This window comes from Pygoscelis adeliae, unplaced genomic scaffold, assembly GCF_000699105.1.
Source record: "Pygoscelis adeliae isolate BGI_AS28 unplaced genomic scaffold, ASM69910v1 Scaffold120, whole genome shotgun sequence".
In the NCBI taxonomy this organism is placed as follows: Eukaryota; Metazoa; Chordata; class Aves; order Sphenisciformes; family Spheniscidae; genus Pygoscelis; species Pygoscelis adeliae.
In genome coordinates, this window is record NW_008824032.1 from 2,383,742 (window position 1) to 2,408,904 (window position 25,163).

A 25,163-nucleotide genomic window follows, 5' to 3' on the forward strand; every position below is an offset into this window, starting at 1 on the left:
TCCCCCCCGCCGCTGAGCAGCGGCCCGGCGGGTTTCTCGCTTTTCCTCCTCGACGCTTTTCTTTCTGGGGCTCTGGGTGCCAAGTTTCGGCTCGGAGTGAACTTTTTATAAACTGCTGAACAACGAGATTTGATGGAGGTGCTGACACAGCATTAACTGTAGCGTTGAAAATGTGAGGCTGTAATTTTCCTGCTTGAATGTGTGCAGCTAAAAGGCACTTTTTGGGTTTTCTCCCCCCTCCCCCTTCTTTTACAGCGTGTGAGGATCTAAAGGCATATTTAGGTTTCCAGGTTCTATGTAAGCAATGTAATTCTAATAAATCTTGACTTGCAAGAGAGAATTTGGTTTCAAAATAGCGTAGTAGTTTAGCAAACAATAATATTTATCTAGCATGTGTTTATCTAGCACTGCTTCTGCAAGTGAGACAAATGACTTCCACGGCTTCCTTGTTTGGTGGGTTCCTATTGTGCCCTATTAAAAAACCGAGGGTGTTTTTTGTTGTTGCTGTGGCTTTGTGTTTTTTTTAACATGCCAGCGGTTCTGGTTAAGTATGAGGACTTTTGAATTCAGGAGGCTTTTAAACTGGCTATTAGTTTTCCCAAAAATGCCACACATGTCCAAAAATCTCTTAAATGCTTACTTGCTTTTACTTTTATTTGGTAGTAACCATATAGTACAAGTTTAGCCAAACAAAATCACTTTTTGAAGTAAGCTGCTCAGCTAAGGCTGCCGTTTCCCATTTTTCCCTAGAACGTAGATTTTTTCAGTAGAGTTCAAAGGCACTTGAGCCCTTTCTTGCTTGTGAATATCACCCCTACTCTAGGAGAACCTCCCTGAAGCATGAGAAGGGGGTGGAGGTTCAATCTCCATCACCTACTCAGTTCCTGACCTTTCTCCTGAGCTTACTAGCAAGGTGCCAATTAGTGATTTTTTTTTTTTATGGTGGTGTTTATTGTGGTTGTGGATATTGTCCAGTGAATTCACTGAACAAAGTGCTTTGTTTACTCTGCTGCTTCTACATGTGATTTATTACGTTTGTTAGATGCAAACCATTATATTGAAGTATTTTAAAAGGTAGGAAATAAAATGCTCGAAATTTAGGAAATGCCAGAATTAGGATTATTCAGGACCACACATTGAGGCAGATGGAAAGAAATGCTGAATATGTTTGCTGAATGGGGCAAGAATTCTGTAGGAAAAAATATGTGATCACCTAATTAAAGATTATTGTAATGCCTATACCCATGGGGGCTGAATTAAGATTCCTTGGTTCCTTCATTCTGGTATCGTCCAACCGTTTTCTGTTCCAGTTAAGCTAATTCCACTTTCTCTGTCTCGCCGTTAGCGGGCAGAGCCTTGGGAACATGGGAAAAACTGTCTCCCTGCTGCGGTCAGCTTGAACTCAGGCTTCTGTGATGCTGGGCAGTCACTGAAATTTCTTATTGCAGGAAAATTCTTATTCAGCTCTTACAGTCATGGACAGGAGCATACTCGGTGCAAAACTGTCAAGTGCCAACAAATCTCTTCTGAGCATGTGTGAATCAAGATTCATCAAGTATGGCCAAATGTGGGTATACTTAATGTAAATAAGCGTGCTCTGTAAAAGCACATCTTTGACACAAGTATGGCTGTGCTGCCAAATTTTAGTTCCTTCCTCTCGAGCATGGGGGGAATTGAATATCTTAATTACTTAATCACATAGGGTTTTTTATTAAAGGATAAAAATGATTTTTAAAAATCAAATCTTGTTCTGCAAATAGTCTAACCACACTATCCTTCCTCCCACCCCACCCCAGGAATCTTACAGCACACAAGATTCAAACTGGAATATATAAAGGTCAGGAACTGAAAGTAGCCTGTAAAAGAGAGCGTTGAGCAACTTTAATTGTAGGTGTCACCAGACACAGTGCACAAAATTATTTCTTACTCTTCTTCAATGTTGTATGTGATATACCATATGAATCCGAAATTATTTGGGAGATGACAGGAACTCCTATCAATTAAATAATTTTCTCTTCTGGTAATTCATGTATAATGAATTTTTAAATCTTTTACTTGTATCAACGTAGAGAATATTCTTTCCCTTTAGTGGAGTCAAAGGGAATTTGACTTTCCCTTTAGTGGAGTCAAAGGGAATTTAGTGGAGTCAAAGGGAACTGCTTATAAATTGTACCAGATAGACTGAGCAATGAAATTTCACATTTTAATGTGTGTTTATGGCTTACACTATTTTATTAGTCTGATCTATGAAAAGGAGTCATTTTACCAGTGGTGTTAAGATTTTATGGACGGGTATGCTAACTAAAATATGATTTAAATGGTATTTACTAACCAAATAATTGCTTTTACTAAACACACTGTGAAAACTGGCAAACAGACAACTTAAAAACATGTACAGAGGAATTATGGATTTTGCAGAGCCTCACATCATAGTTTATATACATATTTTTTGTTTCTGATGTGCTACGCAGAAGAACACGGAGCTGCAAGTTGTATTTGCCTTCAGGTATTTGTCAAGATATTTTGATTGGGTTCACGGCAGAATTAAATTAGAAAATACAAATTAGGATTCTTAGTTAGTTTAAACTTCGCATGCTTTAAGTAGTTAAAGGGCAATATTTGCTAAGTGAAAGGTGAATTCTGGGCAAATACAGCCCTTAATTGAAATAGTTGTAATCTATTATGTCTTCTTATTAGCTAGTATAACTAAGCATAGCAACTGGAGGCCACATTCTGCTCTGCCTTTCTATCTGTATGGGTTCTCTCATTTTATTGGCATTTTAGGGCCTGAAAATTGGACTGAAATTAAAGCTTGTAAAACCATTAAAAATGTTCTGAATAGGATGGCTCCACTTTTGATTACTATTCATACTGCTTCCTCTTCGGAGAGGAATTAACATTCAATTGAGTTTTGATACTCTCTCGCCTGCCCAGATTGTACAGCAAAAGCTCAGGCTTTTAAAACCAGAATCCATTAGTAGTAATATGGGCGTGTGTCAGTCAGCAAATAAGGAAAGTGGACTTGCAGATTTCTTAGCAGTGATGCCCTACACAGTCACTATGTTGGGGCTACAAAATTGCTGATGAGCAACCTTTCCCAGTAATGCCAGCTGTATTTACTGATTTACAAGCTCCCTTGTTGTTGAAAGCAAGAATGCTAGAGGTTATATCGCCCTAAGTGTTCATAAATCACTAACAAATCTCATTATTTCTAAGGCATTACTTAAAAATCAGGAGATTAAAGAACTCTTGCTGTTTGTTGCTGAAGTGTTTGGAGTTTAAGTTTTCAAATGTTTCTCTTCAGCCATTACAGTTAAATTTGAAATTGTGCCGTAATGAAATGAACCTACTAGTTGTGGCCCTAAGGGGGGGGGGGGACCAAAACAAAAAAACCAACCCCAACAAAAAAACCCATTAAATATCATGAGAATGAGCGATGATGCAAAATGACAGATACTCAGATTGCCTGGAAAGGGGGTGGGGTGAGATGGCTGCTTGATGCTTTTCCTGGCCAAAAAGATCTAGAAATCGGTACTGCAAAAATAAACAATATACCTGACTCTTTCAAATGTCTTCACTAGAACAGCTGCCCTTTTGTGTCTAGGAAATGAAGCAGAGAAAACAAGATATGTTTAAAAAGGAAACAAAATTTTGTGAGCTACGTCCGCTTTTTTCTTTAATGTGAATTGAAGTTAGAGTTTTTTTAACATACCTATGCTATTCCAGTACTACTGTGACAAATAAGATTTGTAGGCTGTGTACTGGTTTTTAACGGATGGGAAAAAAAAAATCACATTACAGGGGGACACAATGGAGGCTTGAGAATAAAATCAGGAGATGATGAGACACCTTCTGTGTTTTGTGAAAACAAGGATTTTGGAAAACTGCTAGCTGGTTACGTGGAGCTTTCAGAATTAGGTGGACCTTGCTAGGATTGGAGCCTTTTCACCTGAGGGACATAGAAGCTTCCCACATAGGTGGTCATTTCTAACACTGCGAGAGACTTTGGTGCATTTCAACTCTTGACATGGCCAAGAGTTTTAAAATGGTGGGGGGGACAGTGTCATTTGTGACAATGATTGTCACTGGATGTTTTCCAGTGAGAGTGGTCTGGCCTCCCCTTAAGTGGAGCTTGTTTCAGATTTTTTAAGGAGTATTTAGTTACCGATGTCACATTTCCAGTTTCAATTTTTTTTCATTCATGTTTGAATCAGCGTTGTTGATTCTGCCGGCTATCTACTCCCTGCATTTTGGTCGTCTTCGTTCACAGTACGTAGTGCTTGCGTTATACTCTCAATGGCAGCCTCCCTAAACTGTTTCCATGCTTTTCCAGTAGTTATTTTTATGGTTTTCTCTATCCTGTTCTTAAGCTGGGAACCTCATTTGAGGTAGCCTTAGAGTCACTAATCTATCCTCTTTCAGATCCTTTCTCAGGTCTCACTTCTACAGTAACATTTGAAAGAATTAAACTCAGTAGAGGAGCGGTTGTATATTGAGGGAGAAAATATTTTTAAAGTAACCATATACATTTTACTACTTTTCCTTCTCATTTTTATGTTGTGATTTTAGGTGGTGAGCTGTAGAAGCAGGGTCTGTTTCTTCTCTGTCCTTTCAGTGCCTTGAACATTAAGGATACTGTTACAGTATTGATAATATAAGGGCAATATTGCAAAAATAATAGATTTTTAAGGTCAGAAAAGAGCATAGTCAATTAAACACCTTAAACTATGTACTAAAGCTGCACGTTCGCTGTCCTTATTGACTTCAGTTGCTGTTCTCAGTGTTCAGCTTTTCTGAAAAATGATCTTCGAGGGCTTCAAAATTGGTCAGCCTGGAAATAGATGACATGCTATTAGTCACTGAGAATTCTGGATCGTTATTCCCTGTTAAAGTGTGTGTAGCTATTTCTGGTATTTATCTAGTTCCGATTCCCAGGTATTGCGCCTTTTTTACAAAAGGAATATTTTTTTCTTCATTTTGCAGCTAGGGAGATATGGGCTATCTCTAATACTGTTTAAATTTTTACGCAAAAGACCTTGTATCGAGTTGCATATAATTCTGTAGAATTAAGTTAGGTGGGGTTATAATTTTCACTACCAGTTATCTTGTAGAGGCTTGTTCCATGTATTTTATTCTTAATGTATTAGCCAGTGTTTTGCCTATGCTATAAATATTCTCATAGCTGTTCTGTGAAGAAGCTTTAGCAGCTTGTTTCTTTGAAGCAGAGAATTTGGAGGGGGGGGAGAAGATGTGCACACTGATGTCAAGGGCATGCCTTTTGCTGAGGGCATACCTTTTTCTGAGAATGTTTGGGTAAATCCTAAGTTTTTTGAAACATTGATTTTTCGTAAGCAGGACTTACCCTGGAAGACAGGTTTCACAGACATCGTTGTTGCAGGATGATGTTAATCAGTGCTAAGCAGGTGTAATTTGTGGGCACCAAGATACCAGCATGTTTTAAGGAGGAACTGAAGAAGACGTAAGGCAGAGGTTTTAGGACTCTCTGATGGAGATTTCTTCGCATATCTGAAGAACTGCAGGAGGCTGTGGGAGCAGGCTCTATATTTCTGCTGGACCATGCTTCCCCTAGCATCTAGGGTGGAACCTGACATTCCTGAGTCTTGCGCTTCTTGTGCTCTCAGCATCTGTCTGTGAGACTTACTGGGCCTCGTTGCCCTCTTCTGGTGGTCCTTACTGAAGAGGACAGCACAGTGGTATCAGTCGCTCCTTTAGCTCATGTTGCAGGTGGACGGTTGTTGTAAAGGCTTTGTCTCTGCTGGAGAACACCAGGATACTGCCACATGAGGGCATTTCAATCTCAATTCTGAAAGCCTAGAAAATTATGCGTTGGCACACAGGTAGGGACATCTAAATGCTCTCTGTTCAAAGAATGGTAAAGTTTTTGTGTCCAACTTTTGGCAGCTACACAATGACAACTTCAGCTTGAATTCAGATTAACTGCAACTCCTGTGGACGTGTTTTGATGATAATATTGGAATACCTAGCCCTTTCGTAGTGCTGTGCACCAGTAACTATCTTGGCAACTTTAGGCAGGAGGAGGTATTGTCCCCCATCCTACCCCCCAACTAGAAAAGGGAAAAAGAAATTCGGTGTACTTGGTGCAGTTCCCACACAGGCCATTGCTGCTGCCGCCTCTCCATTGAGCAGTGCCTGCTGCCCCAGGTCAGCTGGACACTCTCATAAATTCCATCATATTTGCATGCTTCTAGAGCATCAGTGATGTGCTTTCACTCTCCTGCATTTTCGAATTTTAAAAACTTAAGGTTTATTTTGTGCTGCTATAAAACATCAAGGAAGCTTATGATGTGTGGAACTGTAGGGGCCCTTTTGGATTAGGTATCTGCTCTGTAGCTACTTGCAGTTGCAGAAGACTACGCTTAGTGACCCAGGTGATCTTTCCATCTTTTTTGTTTCTCTGAATATGCTGTGGTTAAAAAAAATGGGGCATGTATGCCTAATCACGTCGTGCCATATTCATGTGATGTTATGCTTTGTTACCTTAAGAGTATGACAAACTGTTTCCCTCCATGCAAGCATTTACTCATTTGAGACTTATGTCAACTGTTGCTTTCTCCCATCCCAAGTCATCAGTTACTCAAATTGCAAACATTTAGGTAGGCTTTTTTTCAGCTAAGAGAAGGAACAAATGAAGAAGGGTACAGTAAAACTGGAAAAAGAAATTTCTCCTTTTACCATTTACAGCTAACTTTTTTTTGCAATGGTCCTTTCCTTCACTTTACCATCAACTTGGGTTTTGTTCCTCTTTTCCACAAGGACTTTGTATGTAATATACACGTATGAAAATATTTCCAGCAAAATCCTAAAGTTACCACTCTCTCTTAAATTTGACTTTAAAATCTTTCCCTGCTGTGATGCACACTGGACTGGTACATGACTCTGCTTAGCCTGGTCCAGGTGACAATGTCTTGGGACTACCTTGATCTTACTGAAGCTCTTTCCATATTTACCTTTATGCAGCTTTATTGATATCTTTGCAGTTTACACATGCGGATGTGCAATGAAAAAAATACCTTGGTGATTCCTGAAGAGTGTACAGCACGACCATTGGAAGTGCTTATGGTTCAGATGCCACTGATGCTGATAGAGCCTACTCTGGAGTGAGATGTAGATGTGCTGGAGATAGCCACTCACTCTGTGAAAGGGATTCCAGTAGGTTAAAGCAGAAGAAATGAAATAGTAACCAATAAAAGTTGCTTAAATGACATCATTTTGAAGCTTTTGTGGATGTATATCACTAAATAACGTGTTCCAATCTTCTTTTGTTCTGCATTTCTTTAATGCTGAAATCAGATTTATTTTTTTTTCCATAAAAATATGTGTATTTCACTAGCAGATTTCAAACACTTGCAGTGTTTTTCATTTGTCAATATTGTAGTGAAATATAACTGGCCATTGATAAATAATTTTTCTTAGTTCAGAATACTTAGTGAAACTGCATAAGAACCATTGTGTGTGTAAATATACCCTGATAAAACATCATACAAATAATGCTTCAATTTTCGGAAAATAGTATCCGGGGCTTTATCTAATTCCCGGGATGAGGGAGCTGAAATTCGTTAATTTTTTTTCTAGAGCAAGTAATCACAATAATATATATATTACATGAAAATAATACATATATTCAAAGCTCACTTCTTGTTTGCTTACTGAACTGCAAATGACACTTAAAAGTTATTTTATCTTTGTGTGATGCTAATGCAGTGTTTGCCTGCAAGGAGGTTTGTAGAGGTTGTTATTAGGCATTTGTGTTTTCCATAGCATAATGCTGCCACCTGACGGCAGAAAGAATTGGGACAAAGTAGTATGTGCTTTTTTGGGTTGTATGCAGTTTATTTCAGTGTGATCAATACAGTGATGTTGAATATGTCTTAAAGGGAGTAACCATCTCTACAGGATTATTCCTTGAAACTGCAGAGAAGCACTTCTGTTTTCTTGTGTTTTAATACCTTAAATATTTTATTTTGGAAATTAGGATGACTGGAAGCCTAGCATCGCTTTCGTTGTTGGGACCAAAATTGAGGATGAAGTCCACACCAAGGCCCTGTCTCTTGCTGTGCAGGTGCCACAGCGGAAGCTCTTCAGCGTGGTAACACGTGAAGACATTTTCAGACAGGTATTCCAAGAATGGAACTTGTAATAAGAAACCAAACCCTAGATCTCACTTCTAGGTACTAACTTCTTTGGTCTGTGGTAACTATAAATTTTGTATTCAGTTGAATTACTCTGTGGAAGTTTGAAAAATTACACTAACTCATAGGAGTTAAAAACGGAAAAAGAAAAGCTTGCTGTATAAGCTGCTGTGCTCCCTGTAAATAGTGAGGTTTTGTGACAGACTTTTCTTCAAGATGCTGATCACAAAAGTTCCCTCCCTAAGGTACAGGGGTACTGTAAGATGATTCGTCACTATTTTGGAGTGTGAGTGTGGTGTTTTCAAACGGGAATAACGGGTAAAATAATTTGTGTAAACTTAAAATCTTCTCACAGTAGAATGCTTTATTTCCTTGCAGATCAGAGAATCTGGGAATCAAAAGGGAAAAAAGGTTAAGGATGTGCCTATGTACTATGAGGTAGGTTAAAACATGTATTGCAGAGTCAGTGCTCTTTTACACTGAGGTAAATACAGCTGTGTAATTGTGTTATGCATGCCTAGGTAAAAGCAAATCTATTGGATGTAGCTGGCAAAAACACATCAACCATCTAGATACTTAAACTGCTTTCTTTTTGTGATACCAGCAGTGTTCTATTGGACAGCTAATCAAGTGAGGCTCAAGATGTCTTTTAGGGATATGCGTTTTATTATGTTAAGAATATGTTATGGGGTCATATTTTGATGGTGGTGTCACAAATTACAGAAAAACGATTAGACTCTGCTCTCCCAGATGCTCCCAGTAATTTAGACTTATACCTTCATTTACGGGAATGCAGTCCCATAAATGAAACAGCATCTCTGTGTGCTAGTATCCATTATAATCTCAGTTTGACGTTAAATTCTAACCTGGTTCCTCTAGTGGGGTATGTCAGCGGGGTTAGGAATCATGCTTAGTACAAAGAGGACTTCCTTCTCCCTACCTTGTTAATGTTTTACTTACAGCTTGTGAGAGGTTATAAAATCCTGTGATTAATTAGAAGATTGTTTAACATTTTCTCAGGTAGAGTTTTATGGCCTTACAGACCTGGAGCATAAAGAATTTTGGATCCCTCTAAAAAGATCTTGTTTGCATTTTAGTTCTGCAATGACTAATAAACTTTTTATGTGTCTCGGGTTTTGGTGGACTTTATAACAGGTCTTTTTAGTTGCAGTCTGTTTTTCAGTAATGCCAGACTACTATCTGAACAAGTCCCTTCGGAATTATTTACCACTGACATGACTGTGAATTTTATGCAATTAACCCTCTTCATTTAGGACTAGCCTCCCAGGCAAACTCACCCCATATTACCTGGGATGTAAAACCCCTTCAGTCCTACTGACAGAAGGATTTTTGAAGTTTGGCTCTAAGCAGAAGCTTTGTATGATACCTGTATTTAATTACTAAGACCAATTTTCCTTGTGAAGTGGATACTTATTAAATTCCAGCTGTCAGTGCTGTGTCTCATTAGCTACTTACTTTGCTCCTCAAAGACATTTTTTTCCTCCCCACCTTTAACAGAGAATATAAAATGCCTGTTCTGACCTTTTGCTTGGACTCAGTTTCCGTTCTGGCTGTAGCAAATTAAAAGATTGATCATGTTGCCACAAGCATTAAGATCCTGCCTCTCTGGGCAGGATTTGCTCCTGAGCGTTCACTTAAAGTCCATGTGCAGTTTGTGCATTCAAAGCTTTCACTGCAGTAAGGATAAACAAGTACGAGGTTAGCACAGAACACAGGGTTGTGAAATGTTCTATCTTCACTGCATATGGTTCTCTTCTCTGTGGTAGGATTCAGCATACTGGCATTTCCACAAGCGCTTATTCATTTCTAGGGAGACTGTAAATGAGATTCCTGACATTTGATGGTCTTTGAACCTATGACGTGTACATGTGTGTGAATTTGGGACTGATGACATGCATAGTAATGTGGTTATTAATAGTAACATTGTTACCCATGTCATTGGTCTTGCACATTGTGCCTACTGAAATGCAGGAGTTTTTAATAAATTTCAGTGCAGCAGTCTGCAGTGCCTGCTTTAAGTCAAGAAACTTTAAGAAACTGTTCTTAGTATATTGCAAGCTAATTATATATCATGTTAAAAAAATTCCTTTTGGTTCTAAGTTATTTCCCTTCAGGGTTTCTATCATCTTACTGTGTTGTATTTCCTATCACTCTTATTGTACGAAGTGAAGTGGATCAGGGCAGGGTTTATGAATATGTAGCTAAAAGATTTCCAAATCCAGGAGAATTAGGTGTCTGATACCTTTTCTATCTCTTAAGTGACTTGATGGGAGTAGGAGTCCTGATTTGTAATTTTGTGCTAACTCCAGCACTTAATTAAATGGTGTTAGGCTGAGTCTCTCATAAAGATGCCATGGAAATTATTTTTTTTCTTTGTATATAGAAGGGAAAATGTTCTGCTTCCTGTAAAATATCAACAGATTTTATAATGAATCAGATTAATTTATCATGTACAGTTTTTCCACCAGACAAGACCTAAAACTACAGTATGTTTGAATAAAACATATGCATTTTATAAGCAAGGTATGTATCTTTTATTGTTTATGTATCTGTTTGTTTTGTCAACTTTCTATTAAGGTTGGTAATGTTATGTGTAATTAAGGTGCTTTACCACTACTAAATATGACAGTGTTTTACTTTCCAAACTTTGAATTTTGAAAATCTATTCCAGCCTAAATTTTCCATGCTAGATTTGTTCATGAAGCTGATTTTTTTTTTTTTTCCTTGAAAATTCTGGTGAGATTGAGTTCAGGGGCTGTGTGGATGGAAGGATTTTTTTTTTTTTTTCCTTGTAAGAGTTGTTTTGTAGTTTTGTTGGACTCATTGGGACAGGGTCAGGAAAGTTGCCTTTACGTTATCCAGGAAATTTTGAAAAGGATTCTTGTCCCATACTCATAAGGGATCAAGCTGGAGCTGCGGAGTAGTACCGTAGTGAAAGGAGATGGAGCCTCATGTGGTCTCTTCATGTGATAAGACTGGAGTAGATAGATGGTGTTGCTGAAAATGGACAGTTGAATAAGGGATATGGCCATGAGAGAGAGGTGGAACAATTTTGTGGTTCTCTCTGATAAGCTGAGATGCTTGGGATAAAGGGTCGTGGAAAGCTGAAAAAAGAACAAGTAGCAGAGACCAGAGCAGTTTTATTTGGATGTGGATCCCAGAACACTGCCTTCAAAATGTGTCCTTGTGCTTGTGAAGCCAGCAAAACTGAAGTCTTGTAACAGCAGCATCCTTCTCTGACTCATCTCCTGGACAAGCATCCCATGTAATCAAACAGGCTTGATTACAATTAAACATAATAATCTTTATTCAACTGTTTGTCAAGATTTAATATATTAATTCTGCTTTCTCACAGCATGGCTCCTACCTATAGTTGTCAAACTGAAAAATATTGTCAAATCAGGGGCCAAATCTAAATCCTGGCCCATTCTTATGCTGGAATTCTGTGAGGCTGGAGCGGAATAAATAAGTACGTACTTCCCAGCTGTTAATCACTGGGTAGATAGCTAACTCTACTGGTGTCTGCTGCATTTTGAGGATGGGAGGCAGCATGAGCAGTGTGCACTGCGCTCCAGAAGTCCTCGCTAGACTTATGATTCCTTAAGGACAGGTATAGGTGAATGCAAGTTAGAAAAGCTCCTAGGCATGGCAGAATTTATACACACACACACACACACACACACACACACACACACAAACCTAAGGAGTAAATTAATCTTCTGCTAGGCTCTGTATAGTATGCTGTGAAAGAGTGGAAACATGCTTTTAAGTGGAAGAGATGAGCACAACCCAGGGGAAGAGGCCATTACACAAGCGGAGCAAAGTCTGTGATAGTAGCAAATCCCATAACTTGCAGGGGGTGGGGGGAGGAAGGAGGTGGTTGGAGGAGGCATTCATATAGGAAGGGAAAAGGTAAATGGACTGTCTGGGCTTTGGACCTCAAATGTAGTGGAAGTGTTTGATGTAGTTGAAAGGAAGGTTTCCTGCAAGTGATCTTTTTTTTTTTTTTTTTTTTTTTAATCCTGCACCCTGTCTTTAATGATGCCTTTTTTCTCCTCTCCATCTTTCCTTCCCCTGCGAGACATGGCTTTGAAAAGAAGATTTTCCTTCTCCCTTCATCTCTAGTTAAACTGCCCCAGTGCTCTCTGTGTCCTCAGTCTAGGCTGAGAATTGCTTGGTAGTTAAATTCCTCGTATTTTAGGCTTACATTGTTATGGTTTACACTGTTCTGGTTTACAAGAGGATTTAAATGGGAGTTATGTCACTTCTCTGAGAGCTAACTTTTCTGATCAGGTTTGAAAACTTTGGACTTGTTTTTCAAGTATAAATGTGATCTGTTTCCCCAAGAGAGCATAGTGAATGCTACAGAAATAAATTTATATATGCACAAAATAAGATCACTAAATTGTTTTGATTCTTCTTTTTTGGTGAGAAAGATTACTGACAAGAAAATTTGTAAACGATGTAGCGCAAGAGTTGGCTTTCTTACCAATGCTGCTGTCACCGGTTTGTTTTATGTTCTGTGAAATTAGTAGATAGATAGATTCGATTGGCAGAAGAGACTATTGTGACCTGTACCACTGGTCACAGTATTTTTTTTCAACAATAATCTGTGTTGAAATTTTTAAAATCAGGATTGGATGTTTTTTCTAAATGATTGAAAATAATTGAGAATCTGCTACAACTTAATTTGTTTCTGGGGAGGACCTTTCCTGATAAAAGTTACTTCTAGTTTCAGTGTAAACGTATGTTTCAATGTATGGCTTATAGCCATATTTACTAAATTAAATAAAATCTTGCAATTAATCTTCTCTGTGCAGAAACTTTGAGATTGTGTTCAAATTGTCCCTTCATTTTTCTCTTTATTTAGCAATGAGTAATAAATTCCTTCATGGGGTTTTTTTTCAATTCTTTAATAATTTCTGTTATCTTCTCTAACAGACATTTACAATTCACTATTTTTATTTAATTGTGGACACCGAATGGACATAATGCTTTTGTTGAATACATATGAAATACAAGCATAACATAATGCATGTACTCCTATTTGATAGCTCTTTGTATACAAATCTGAAGATTGTGTTAAGTTGTCTTGGCTGTTGCCTTATACTGAGAGCTGATTTTGGATTGATTGGTTCACCCTTGACCAATGAGTCCTTCCCAAAGTTACCACTTTACAGGTTCTCTATCCTGTAAATTTGGCCTGTTTTCTTTTTTCTGATATAAGTCTTGTAATTTAACAAAACCAAATCATATTGCTTTCTTGCCCTATACTAACCACATTAACCAAATTTCTTTGTGTGAATGAGTTTTCCACTACATTCTTTGTATCTCCCGTGGTTACTGTGTCTTCTGGAGATCTTATAATTGAAGACTTTGTATCTTTTCCTAGATCACTGATAAACTTCTGAATAGCGTAGTCTCAATATGTTGTACGCTTCAGACCCAACAAGAAACTCACCTGTTTGATGATGACTCTTTGTGATTGCGTTTTTAAATTTGTTAGTTAATGACTTTTAATCTTTGTTACTGCTTTATTAACTATAGAATGCTTGTTTCTAAATCAATAGTCAAAGAATACTTAAGGAATTGTGCTTTTTCCCTATATCAGAGTTATTATCTGTTTCAGCTAGAATTACAGTCTTATCAGAGAAAGCTGCTCTCTTTGTTTAAAGACCACCTTCTTTTTTTTTTTTTCCAAAAAGAAGAAAATTGAATTGGTAATAATTATTTTACCCTCCTTTTATTTGAGTTCTCTGTTAGGACATTAAGGAAATAATATCAGCTCCTCTGTTATTCTGCAATGATCAGCATTACGTTGCCAGTACTTAAAATACATATGTTATTCTAGTTTCCCCTTTTTTAAGCATTGGTGTGACATCAGCTTTCTTTTATTTAGTTTAAAACTGCCTTTTTTCTCCAAGAATTACTTAAAGATTATATTCATCATATCCAGAGCTCCTCAGCTACCTATTTTTAATAATTCTTTGATTACGTTGTCCAGGTCTACTGGTTTTTGGTATGCCTAGCTTTAAAAGCTGCCTTTTTGCAATTTTCCATTGATACAGTTGGAAATAACTGCTTATTAACGAAGTGATACAACCGTATTATCTGTTGTTTTTCTGAATGTAGAGCAGAAAAATCACTGATTAGCCCTACTTTTCCTGCATCTTTATTGACTCTTCTACTGTTTCCATTTAATACCAGACCAATGCCATGTTAACGATATTTTTTTCCTGATACAATTTTTAACAAAAGTAAATCTGTTATTGTCCTTATCTCTGCTGGCATACATTGTCTTTCCCTTGTTTTTCTTGCTTTTCTTCCTTAAATCTGAAATAGTGAGGACTTTTAAATCAGGCTGTCCAGGATCTTGTTACCCGTCTGATTGCACTGAATTATCTCTGTTTGATTCTTGCTTGTGACAAGCAAGAAAACATTAGCTTGCATGTCACACGCAGGAACTGTTAATATTTAAACAGAAGAGAATATAGAATTGTGATTACAAATTGTCCTGCTTCTTGTCATCGTTGGCTGAACACGGGACCTGTTTGATTCTCCTGTAGACTTGCTTCCAGATCTGCATGGCAAATGGTTCCCGTACAAAGCCTCACTTTATTTTACCTCCTTGCTAGCAGGGAAGGAGTATCAACTCAGATACTTCAAACTTCAGGACTGATAAAAGCAGAAGTGCCAGGTTTACTGTCTGAGTCAAGATACATAACAGTCAACCCATATCACCAGGCATATTGCGATATCAACCTAGTTGTACAGTTTCAACAAACAAACCAAAGAGACCCCCAAATTAAATCCTTCTACTGCTAAGCACAATATGCACAGTTTTGCCATCAAAATCCAGTTCAGTTGAGTGCTTGCATATAAATCTTAGTTAATTCATGCTTTGTACAGCTCATTTTGAGGACTAAAAGGTTATTGGTTAGTAATAGAATCTTGCGTTGTTTCAAAATTATTTATATGGTACATAGGCTTTTTTCTTTGGTTTGTTTTTTTTCCCTAAGATTGTGCTGACAGAATCCTTGGGAAATTGTGTAATGTTCACAGTACTTCTTGCCTTAATAGGCAATAGGCTGTAGCAGAGACAGAAGGATCCTTGGGTTTTCCAGGTGTAAATGAAACATTCCTTTCCTGTCACTTCCAACACAAAATACATAACCCAAGTTATTAAGAACTTCTGTAGGACAGTAAAACATACCAATGAACAAGCTGAAGTGGAAAAATTTGAATTAATTTAGCCAGGAAACAAGGGATTAAAAGCAGTCTTTAAGCATTTCTGTGAATTAATACTTTGCTACAGGTGCATAGAATGGAGACCTACGAAGTGAGGGTTGCGCTGGTAAGAGTGTTTGAAGTGCTGGTCATGTCATGATGTAAAGAGAAGGTCCACTTTAGATTGGAACTGAGCATGTAGTTCCTGGGATAGATGCTCTTACTGTATTATGAAAGTTTATGTAGATAAAAAGTATTATGCATATATTTTAATACATATGATTATATGGTTATCTAATTATATATAATTAGATAATAAATATATTTTAATATGTATTAAAAATATATATGTGCATAATTATTGAAAGCTACCTTATTCTATTACTCCCTCACCGCAATGGCATGAATTTTGTTCAAGAAAACGGTTAAGAATAGCTATTCTGTTTCTAAATAATTTTTATGTCCTCTTCAGTAGGTCTTAAATACCTCATACCTTTCTATTATCTTATACCTTTCTATTGTCTTATGTAACTTTTTTTTAGATTTTCTCATCGTTGTCTCTAACTCTTCAGTAAAAAAAAAAAGAGGAGGGCAGCACTAGGGACAAGGAGTATGCATTTATTTTGTGTTAAGGATGTTATAGTAAATTCCTAGGGCAGAAAAATCAAAAGTTTTGGTTTTAGCTTGATGTGAAAACAAAACTCTTAATGTCACAGACATAACACTTGTGGCAAGGAGTATTTTCACCCAAGAAGGTACAAGCTGTTGTGAGTCATGTAGCATCTGGAGGAGAGGAAAGACTGGTTAATAGCCTGGATATGTGTCACTGAAGAGACAAGTTTCAGAAATAATGCTAGTCAGGAGTACTTTTATGGAAGCCTTTTGGTTTCTTGTAGAAATATATAATTAAAGGTGAAATATTCTTGTGGAAGTGTATAGATTTTGACAAAACACCATCAGAAAGGTTGTGATCAAGAACAGGCTTTCTCAAAAGTAGAGAGAGTCATACGAAAATCCAGCCTTCTCAGTCTAAAAATGTATGTCAATAGAATTCTATTTTGTAAAAATGTTAGAAAGATTTTGTTTTCATTCTGCTGTAGAGCAAAATTAATTTTAAAAGTAGTTGTAAAATGGAGCAGTTCAGGAGCCAAAACTTGTCTGGTGTCATTGTTTTGATGAGAGGGTTTGACAGTAAAAACAACTTTGGCAGCCATGCTGAATGGTCAGAAGGATAGAAAGATTTAATTTTATTTTTCATTCCAGTACAGAGCAAAACAAATACAGCAGTCTTAAATGTCATAATAAAATGGAACAGTTCTCCAGTCAGCCTTTGTCAAGTGCTATTGTGTGGATGTAAGTTAAGAGAATTTTATTGCAGAAGGACTCGGCCTTTACACTGTATGGATATGCAGCGGCTTAATGCTCCAGAAACAGTTGGGAACTGTCGTTAAATGAAGATGCCTTTTAGGGAGGTACTGGCTCCAGGGAAGGGACTTCAAATCCTGCTGTGGGCACTATCTACTCATCTGTTTTCAGCTCTGTTGTCATCTGTTACCAAGCTTCTACCATGTACATCATAGTACAGAATAGAGTACATTTTGTAAACGATCCCACTGCATGAGGTGGTACATTTACCTGAGATATTTATTGTCTTGTCTTCTGAGGAGAGTTTAATGACTCTACCTCCTGGGTCCAAGTATTTAGGTCAGTTTACTTAAAAGGATGTTAAGGAAAAAATTTGTTAGCTTAGGTTAGCAGGTTTCACAGCTCCCACTGTTCTTCAGCAATTTGTGAATATCAATATGAATGAGCCTTATGGAAGACTACCAGTGTCTGCGTATCAGCTGAGGTTAGATTTACCCCCTTCTTTATCTCACAGGAGACCTTTACAAGCAATTCAGTTTGCTCTGCTGCCAACTGAATAGGGACAACTTATGGCTGTGCCAAACTATTCCAAACAGACACTATCACATCCCAGGCCACAAATCTTTGGCATCTTTAGATGAACTGCAAATTTGGGTTATCCGCATTCCTCCTAGATAATGTTAAGGTATTCCAGGATTTGCTACATCTTGAAGATTTTACTAGAACTCACTGAGAAAAAGCTACATGAGCTTCTACCTGTCCTGCTCACCTTAGTTCTTACTTCATAATGCCTTTCACTGGTGGACTTCTTAGTGCTTGCTGAATTGCTTGGATAGACAATTGCCTTGCTAGCACCAATACCCAAGAGAGTAGAATATCATTGGCAGATGCCTTCTTGTAACTTGGCCAAATGGAAACAAAAGAAAATGTCCTGACAAAAAGAAAAAAAACATTCAGCTGGGTTCAGCTGCCTTTCCAAAACAGCAAAGATCTCAGCTAGTTCTGTGTTCTATATGCCTGTCCAGTATCGATGTCTTAATGACCTAGGTCTTCCTAGTGGCATTAGAGGCATCTGTGTGATCAGGTAAATAGTTCTAAGCCTCGGATAACAGCAAAAGGATTTTTATTTCAAATATAGGAAATCCATGCCACCTAAAAAGAATAAAATATTACCCAGAGTAAAGACATACCACCATGTCTTTGCATCAGCCTTTGCCATTGTCAGAGCATCCGATGCCACTGCATGATCAATAGTGGTATGTGTAGTCCTTTGAGTTATCAAATTGTATGCCTTGCATTTGGGATTTATTTATTCCATGAGACTGAACTTCTGTTGCTATGAACCAATCAGTCCTAGAAATTGTAGTTGTTTGTAATCAATTTCTAAAGTCTCTCCAGTTCAGGGACCATTCTAAGGACAATATGTCATGTTAAGAAGTGCCAGGATTTCTAAGTGCTGAAACTGGGTCAAAAAGTCTTGAGCTCCTGCAGGAAAACAATCTGTGTCTTCTAATTTTCTGTTTCCTAAAATCTGAGAGGTCAGGTTCTATTATTTACATGAGACAGTTGAAACATGTTCCTCTTTTCTTTCTATTTCAGAGTAGCAACTATTCTTCATAATCCTAATTCTAGGATCCTAGAAGCAATGCCCTCTGCATGTATTATTATTTTACTACGGTTGTAATTATTTGGCCTGAGGCCATTCATAAAACTCAAAATTGCTGATGATTTATTTTCTAGGAAAGAAACTTGTTATCTTTTGAAATTCATCTATCTGTTTAAAACCTGCTTTAGAACACTGGTGAGACCTTGGTTTTGCTTCCTAGATTACAAGGTTTCCTGCATGCATGCAACTTGGTATAAAATTTCCTGCTTTTTCTGTGCACTTTTGTTGAAATCTCTGTGTAACTAGAGCAAACAGCAATTATGTCTGTAAGAATGTCATCCTTAAATTGGTAGAGGGACGCTCTGGAGTAGCCAAAGGAAATGCTGTTCTGTTTTGTTGCCTTCAAAAATTTCAGGTGACTATAATCAGTTAATTAAGGACAATAGAGTATAAGACATTTTTCTCAAGTAGAGCAACTAATCCCAGAATCTTTTGTCACCAAAGGGGGGGAAGCCCTGTGCAAAGCTGGACCAAGATGAAAAAATCTTGCCTAAGAGTCTTGTGGTGCCAAGCCCACGAGGCCATTGGGACTTCCTGGCCCACGAGTTCTGAGGCGGCTTATGAAACTCTGGCAAGGTGTAGCTCGGTGGGTTCTACCAGCACAAGGGTTGATGAGACAACTTTGCTTCTTAAATCTTTTTGTTCCACCTCTGTTTGGGTTCTCTTCCTAACCAGATGCAGTGTTAGGGAAGCATGACTAAATCCTTTAGCTTTGTAATGTTCATTGTGTGGGTCCAGTTGGCTGGAATTACTGGAGACAGTTTACTTCTCGCAAGCATAAAATTTTCTACTCCACAATGGAAAGACTTGCTGGGCAGATTCATACCACTGAAATGTAAACATTTCAAGATTTGGTCATAGCAATATATCTCTTTTTCTGAGCACAGATCACAGCAGACTAGCCTGTCCTCTCTTTTTAAAAAGGTCTGGGTTCTGTAGGAGTACTTCAGAAATCACTTAAATGCTATTTCAACTATCTCCCCCCAATCAGAGTGTTAAAAGGAAACAGATATCTGAAGGGTCACATGAGAAAATCTTCCCTACGCATAAAACTCCTCCTTCCTGAGGCAGCAGTGCTAATGACTGATCGTTGGAATCACTGGATATTCATATTGTATTTTGTCTTCCCTTAAAGCAGTTTGTTTTGTTAGCAGTTAGGTGGTCAGGAAGCTATAGGAGGTACATGTCATAGGCGGTGAGAGCTCTTAATAAAGCCAAGGTGAAAAGTCATTACATAAAAATTATGTAATGATAAAAATTATGTAATGTATTTTCTCATTTTTACTTAAATTAGGTTATTCACCTGTTTGTATTTCCCTTAAAACATTATTTAAGTACTTGTAACACTAAGACACATACGCTGTATACATGTCTTAGAAAGTTCTCATTCTGCATTGCTGAGATTAAACCAGTTAAGGTATGCCCTCAGGTGGCACATTTTCTGTAGAGAAAGGTTTAAAGAACAGACCTTCTTACAATGGATATTTCTAACTAGGTTTCTGCTAACCAGATCAAGCTGTGTTGTGATTTGGCAAAAAACAGACTCACTCATATGAGTGACAACATATTTTTCTAGCACACAAGCAGCCATTGCTGCTGCTTTGAGAAATGTTCTCACAATAGAAAGGCAGATATTTAGTACGTGAACAGCATATGTATTTGCTCAGTATTGCTCAATAGTGAAAGTGTCCTATTCTTATTTTAGTAGGTTTGTTTGAAAAGGACTCCGAGGGGCAGAAGGTTTAATCAAATCCACTTTAATTTTTTTGTAGTTCTCTGGAATACATGTTGGTAGAGCCTTCATTGATTAACAAAGATGATTCATTGGCTTAGCTTAAGTTTTACAGTCTACCTTGTGGATACGTAAGCTCTATATGGAGCTCTGTTCAGATATGCAATTGATTTACTGATTTACATGAGTCCTTAAGCTCAGTTTGAATTGTGAGTCATTAATTCACCAATGAAGGATAACAATTAAGCAAGTGATCTTTTGACATCATAGTTGGGAAGAGGTTCTGAGAGGAAAACAGAAATTAGATGAATGGTCTGATAGTAGAGACTAAATTGCCTTTCAACACATTGCAGGTGTGATTTGAAAGAAGTTGTTTGAGTCAGCTCAGTGCCTTCCTGGTATTCTTTCAAAATGATTGATCGCAGTATGCTATAGTCAATGAAATGACATCAGCAGATTCAGAAATATTTAATAGTATGTGTAAAGAAGTCTTATTTGGACAAAAGAAACTTATCAGTATGACACATGCAGCTTTTGTTCCCTAGTCTGTCTTGAAAGCTGCTTGTGAGGGATTCACGATACTGATGGCAGATTGTAATAAGTGAAGATCGCTTTTTCCCCCCTTGCTTTTATTAGCTTGCTCAGGAAAATACATTTGAACAGTAAATAATAACTTGGTTGGTACATGTAATCCATATAGCCTTTTGACTGATGGCTCTCCTGCTTCAAATTGACTTGAACTGTGTCAGCTACTAAGGGATTTGAATTACTGAGGAGTTCTTCTAGGAACCATTATGTTTCTTTTAGGAAGTGTTATGTGAGTCTGAGGTATATGTGATGGCCTGAATTTCTTACGGTTTCAAGAACAAGAGGGAAGACAGGGGTTTAGAAAGCTCACCCTGGATATGGGAGAACTACGCTATGAAATGGGCTGACCACTGTTCATAGCAAGTGATGCTACTGCTTCCAAGTAGTGATAAAGCTGTGAAAGTTGATAATGCAATGCATCACTTTGAAAGCTTTTCCGGTTATGATTTAGCAGTCACAATGGTTCTGCAAATTGAAAAGGAGGCATTTCAAAGAGAGATACCATAAAGACTGGCTTTAAACGTTTCCCTAACTTTTAAGACCTGTCTCCTGTCTCAATGGCACTGGCATCTGCCAATAGTATAGTGTCACCTACAAGCACTCATGCAGTGTTTGAATGGCTTGAAATACATGCCCTTTGCACTAGGCAGCTAAATCTCTGCGTGGTTCATACTGCCACCATATGAGATCAAATACTGCATCACCACTGAAGCTTTTCTGCACTTCACAAATGTGACCCCTGCTGTGTGAGGAATGCTAAGTTTCCTCTTCCTTTAAAGGAAAAGAGGCCCTACCTAACTGAGTTTGTCCATCCAAGTTTCCATGGTTTCTCGCATAAGAAAAAGGTCATCACTGGCGGGATGAAGTATAGCCAATCTGAAATGAATCCACCTCATAGTATCCCAAAAAATTCCTTCTGTACTCCTACCAAGTCTTTGTCTTCAGCTTTTGTTTTTTATTGAGGCTCTGTGGATTCCTAACTGTTTATGCCAGGTGCCTGCATAATTCACAGGGCCACAAATAAAGTAAACATGCATGAGTGTAATAAATTTAATTTCTTTTATCTACTGTGCATGGATTGATCTATGTTTTGTCTTTAAACTAGCAGTGGTGAGGGATTGTTTTCTACTTGCTTATGCATAAAGCAGATTTTACATTGCTGTATGAGAAACTATTTGCTTTCTTTGTATTGCCAAATGTAGTGTGCTCATTTTATCTTTGTCTTATTTGTCTGACCTCCCTCCACAGTCATGGAATGTACTCCTGTTGAACAGAGTTTGGTTTGTGCTTCTCTTAACGCCGCACATAAGAAACTTTGTCCTTCCTACCCACTCAGAGTTGTCCAGCTCACTGTAGACCTTGGACAAGTCTCTTCATTTCTGCATTCTCTATCTACAAAATAGGAATAATCATGATGCATTGCTTTTGACTGGTAAAATGCTTTGAACTTGTGAGGAAGAATGGGTTGTAAGAGTCTAAGCGTTCCTTCCTTCTTCCCTGAACAATAAATCAGCAACTGCCATCGAGCTGGGTTACTATATATACAGTTTTCAGGAATCCTTCCAGAATCCCTCCATTTCCCCTCTATTGTGTTTCAAGAAATGTGCAACTCATCTACATTAGGCAATTGGGAAGCATCCCTTTCCATAGGCTGTTAACACCACTTGTGCAAAAAAAAACTATGAGAATTTTTCTCTCTAAGGGAGATTACTGTAATATTTCTACCAAAGTCTCTTTCTTTCAGAGCACAGATTTTCTTTAGCTAGCTCTGGGTGACTATTTTTTGTTGGAATAGCTAGTAGTTTCTAGTTTGCCTACAGTCTGTGGGAGTTTTTAAGTCTCTTGTTAGCATATCCTTGATTTTCTGCTGTGACTCTGAAGTCAATGGGAGTCTTTCCAGTAAGCCTTCTATGGTTGGCTTGTTGAGATAGTGACCAGTAAGTAGTCTTACTCTGAATGCAAAAGATGTAAAGCAGAACTAATCTTAACCACGATGCATTTTCCTATGTGTATGTTAAGGAGATCATCAGGTTTATTAGTGTTGGAGGGGCAGGATTGGTTTTGGAGGTTTATAAATGAAAATATTTTGGTTGTTTTGTGTCCCTGTTACACAATTCGGAAAAACACATATTTTAAGAGATTTCTTTTTCTGTACTTTGCTTTCATTTGCATGAAACAATAATTTGGCGTATAATAGTCTGGATTCCATTTTGGCTTTGTTTTATTCAGAGAAGCATTCTTAGTGGCTGCATTTGCTTACCTAGGTTTTACTTGAGAAGTGAAAATTTCTAAGCTGGGCAAGAAACTATGAAAGCTCAAAGCTAATGGTGGTGCTTGCATTAGACAAGACACAGTTCAGTGAGATGCAGTGTGCACCTTCATTGTCTGAATGTTAGCAAGCAAAATTGACACCATATGTGCCCAACTGTAATTGCTCCAAGAGGGGAAAAGAGAAACATGTCAGAACATTTGAGTAACACCTAATTCAGCCCATGGTTATAAATAAAGCTGATGGTTGCTTAAAAACAAAAGTAGGAAAATATTATGGTTATATTATTCCTCAACAGCGCTTCCTACATAGGTGAACTTTATTACAGAGACAACACAAGTGAAAAGAAACATATAACAACTTTTTATGGTATTTTTATGTTATTTTATTTTTTTCGCAGTAAATAAAGTGGTTATGAGGCTCCAAGGAAAACGGCCCAGATGTTAGTGAGTTGTATGAAATTTAGTGGAAACAAGCTGTAAAAAACATAGTCATAAAACAGCCTGTCAATGCCACACATCTGGACAATGCAGCTGTATGTTCCCGCTGCTGTCATCACCCTGAGAAAACTCAATAGCCTTATTTCACCCCAATTAGGCTGCATACCAACGGAATCAGAATTACACAGGGAGGGGGTGTATTTTCACCAAGACGGACCCTCTCAAATTCCCTTCAAGAAGTTTTTATCTTTCATTCAGGGCTAGTGCCTCAGACACTAGTCATGTTTTAAACAGTGCTCCAAACTATTCCCCTTGATTTGCTATCTGTTAAATGCCTTTTAATTTATTACTTTATAATAAGTAGTTGCTTAATGTTGCTTCTCTTTTTAAAACCTGAAAAAAATGACATTTTACTGTGAGAACTGTGTGTGTCTGTTGACCCTTACATAAATCATAGAAGTTTTCTCCATTCTAGTTTTATCTCACACTATAGCAAATATAACTTCATTTGAGGTCTTAGGAACCAAAGAATAGCTATGCGTTTTACTGATATGTTGTTTTTCTGAAAGTGTGGCTATTTTGACCCATGCACTGTACAATGCGAGATAGCACCTCCTCATTTCAGCATGCAAAATATGTGTCAAATGCAGTATTAAAATTATATAAGTAATAGTTATTTTGGTTTTTTTTTCTCTGCAGGTGATAGAAGTAGCCAAAGCCATTCTGGATAGTGGTGAAGAAATTCCTGTAACACTAACTGGAAAGCTGTTGAAATTTCAACTGCTTTGTCTCAAACAGAAGGACCTTCAGAGAAGAGAAGCTGAAAAGAAGGTACTATAATATGCCTTAGGGAGGATGCTTAATTAACTTTATGAAGACACTTCCATTCTAGTGCTGTTTGCATAAATTCACCTTTCTCCTCATGCTTAACTTCCTAGATCTGTAATTGAAGAGAAATGTGAATAGAAATTTATCTTTTTAAGTTAATTAGATTCTGGAGAATAAGCTCTCAATTACTCAAATGCAGGTGAGAGGGGAAAAAAAAAGAAAAAAAATATTGTGAAAGAACTCTTTGCTAGAGTAATAAGTAGTAATGTCTTAGCTGAGTCTTAGAACCAACAGAAAATAGAGCTAGAATCTCACTTCAGCTGAATATATCTCTGCTGAAGTAAAGGTAGGAGAGGTTAATACTTGAGAGGTATCAAGGATAGATGAAGAGCAGAACTATGAAGAACTTATTATCATGAATCACCTCTCTGGAGGAAATTGGGAGAAGTTATCTATTCCATCCGCTGGCACTAAGGCAGGATAAAATATACATAAACTATTCCTGGCAGATGTTTGTTGAACCTGTTCTTAAAACCTTCCATTCCTGTGCTTTCACTTTTCTACGACAATCAGTATTACTGCTCAATTATCTCTGCAACATAGCCATTTGGAAAAGATTTCTAACCTTATCAGCCTTGCTCTAGCTTAAACCCGTTACTGCTTCGCTTCTCACTGTGTATGGGGACAACAGTTCTTACCCTCCGTTCTGCAGAAATCTATTACATATTTAACTAAACAAATGCAAATATATTGTCATGGTTTCTAGTTTTTGATTATGCTTGTTCCTGTCCTCTGAATTCTCTCCGAATAGTTTCTATTTTGAAGTCTGCTTCTCAGAACTGGGTACCACATTTTC

At 37.7% G+C, this 25,163-nt stretch overlaps 1 protein-coding gene across 1 annotated transcript in view; it reads left to right on the top strand.

The window, feature by feature from the left end:
- The window catches only part of SPAG17 (sperm associated antigen 17), a 309,464-nt gene that overhangs the window by 187,981 nt on the left and 96,320 nt on the right, over positions 1–25,163 (top strand). Inside the window, exons 2-4 of the mRNA XM_009330177.1 lie at positions 8,015–8,155; positions 8,550–8,609; positions 24,179–24,310. Coding sequence (XP_009328452.1) covers positions 8,015–8,155; positions 8,550–8,609; positions 24,179–24,310 — 333 coding nt within the window. The remainder of the gene's footprint in view (positions 1–8,014; positions 8,156–8,549; positions 8,610–24,178; positions 24,311–25,163) is intronic.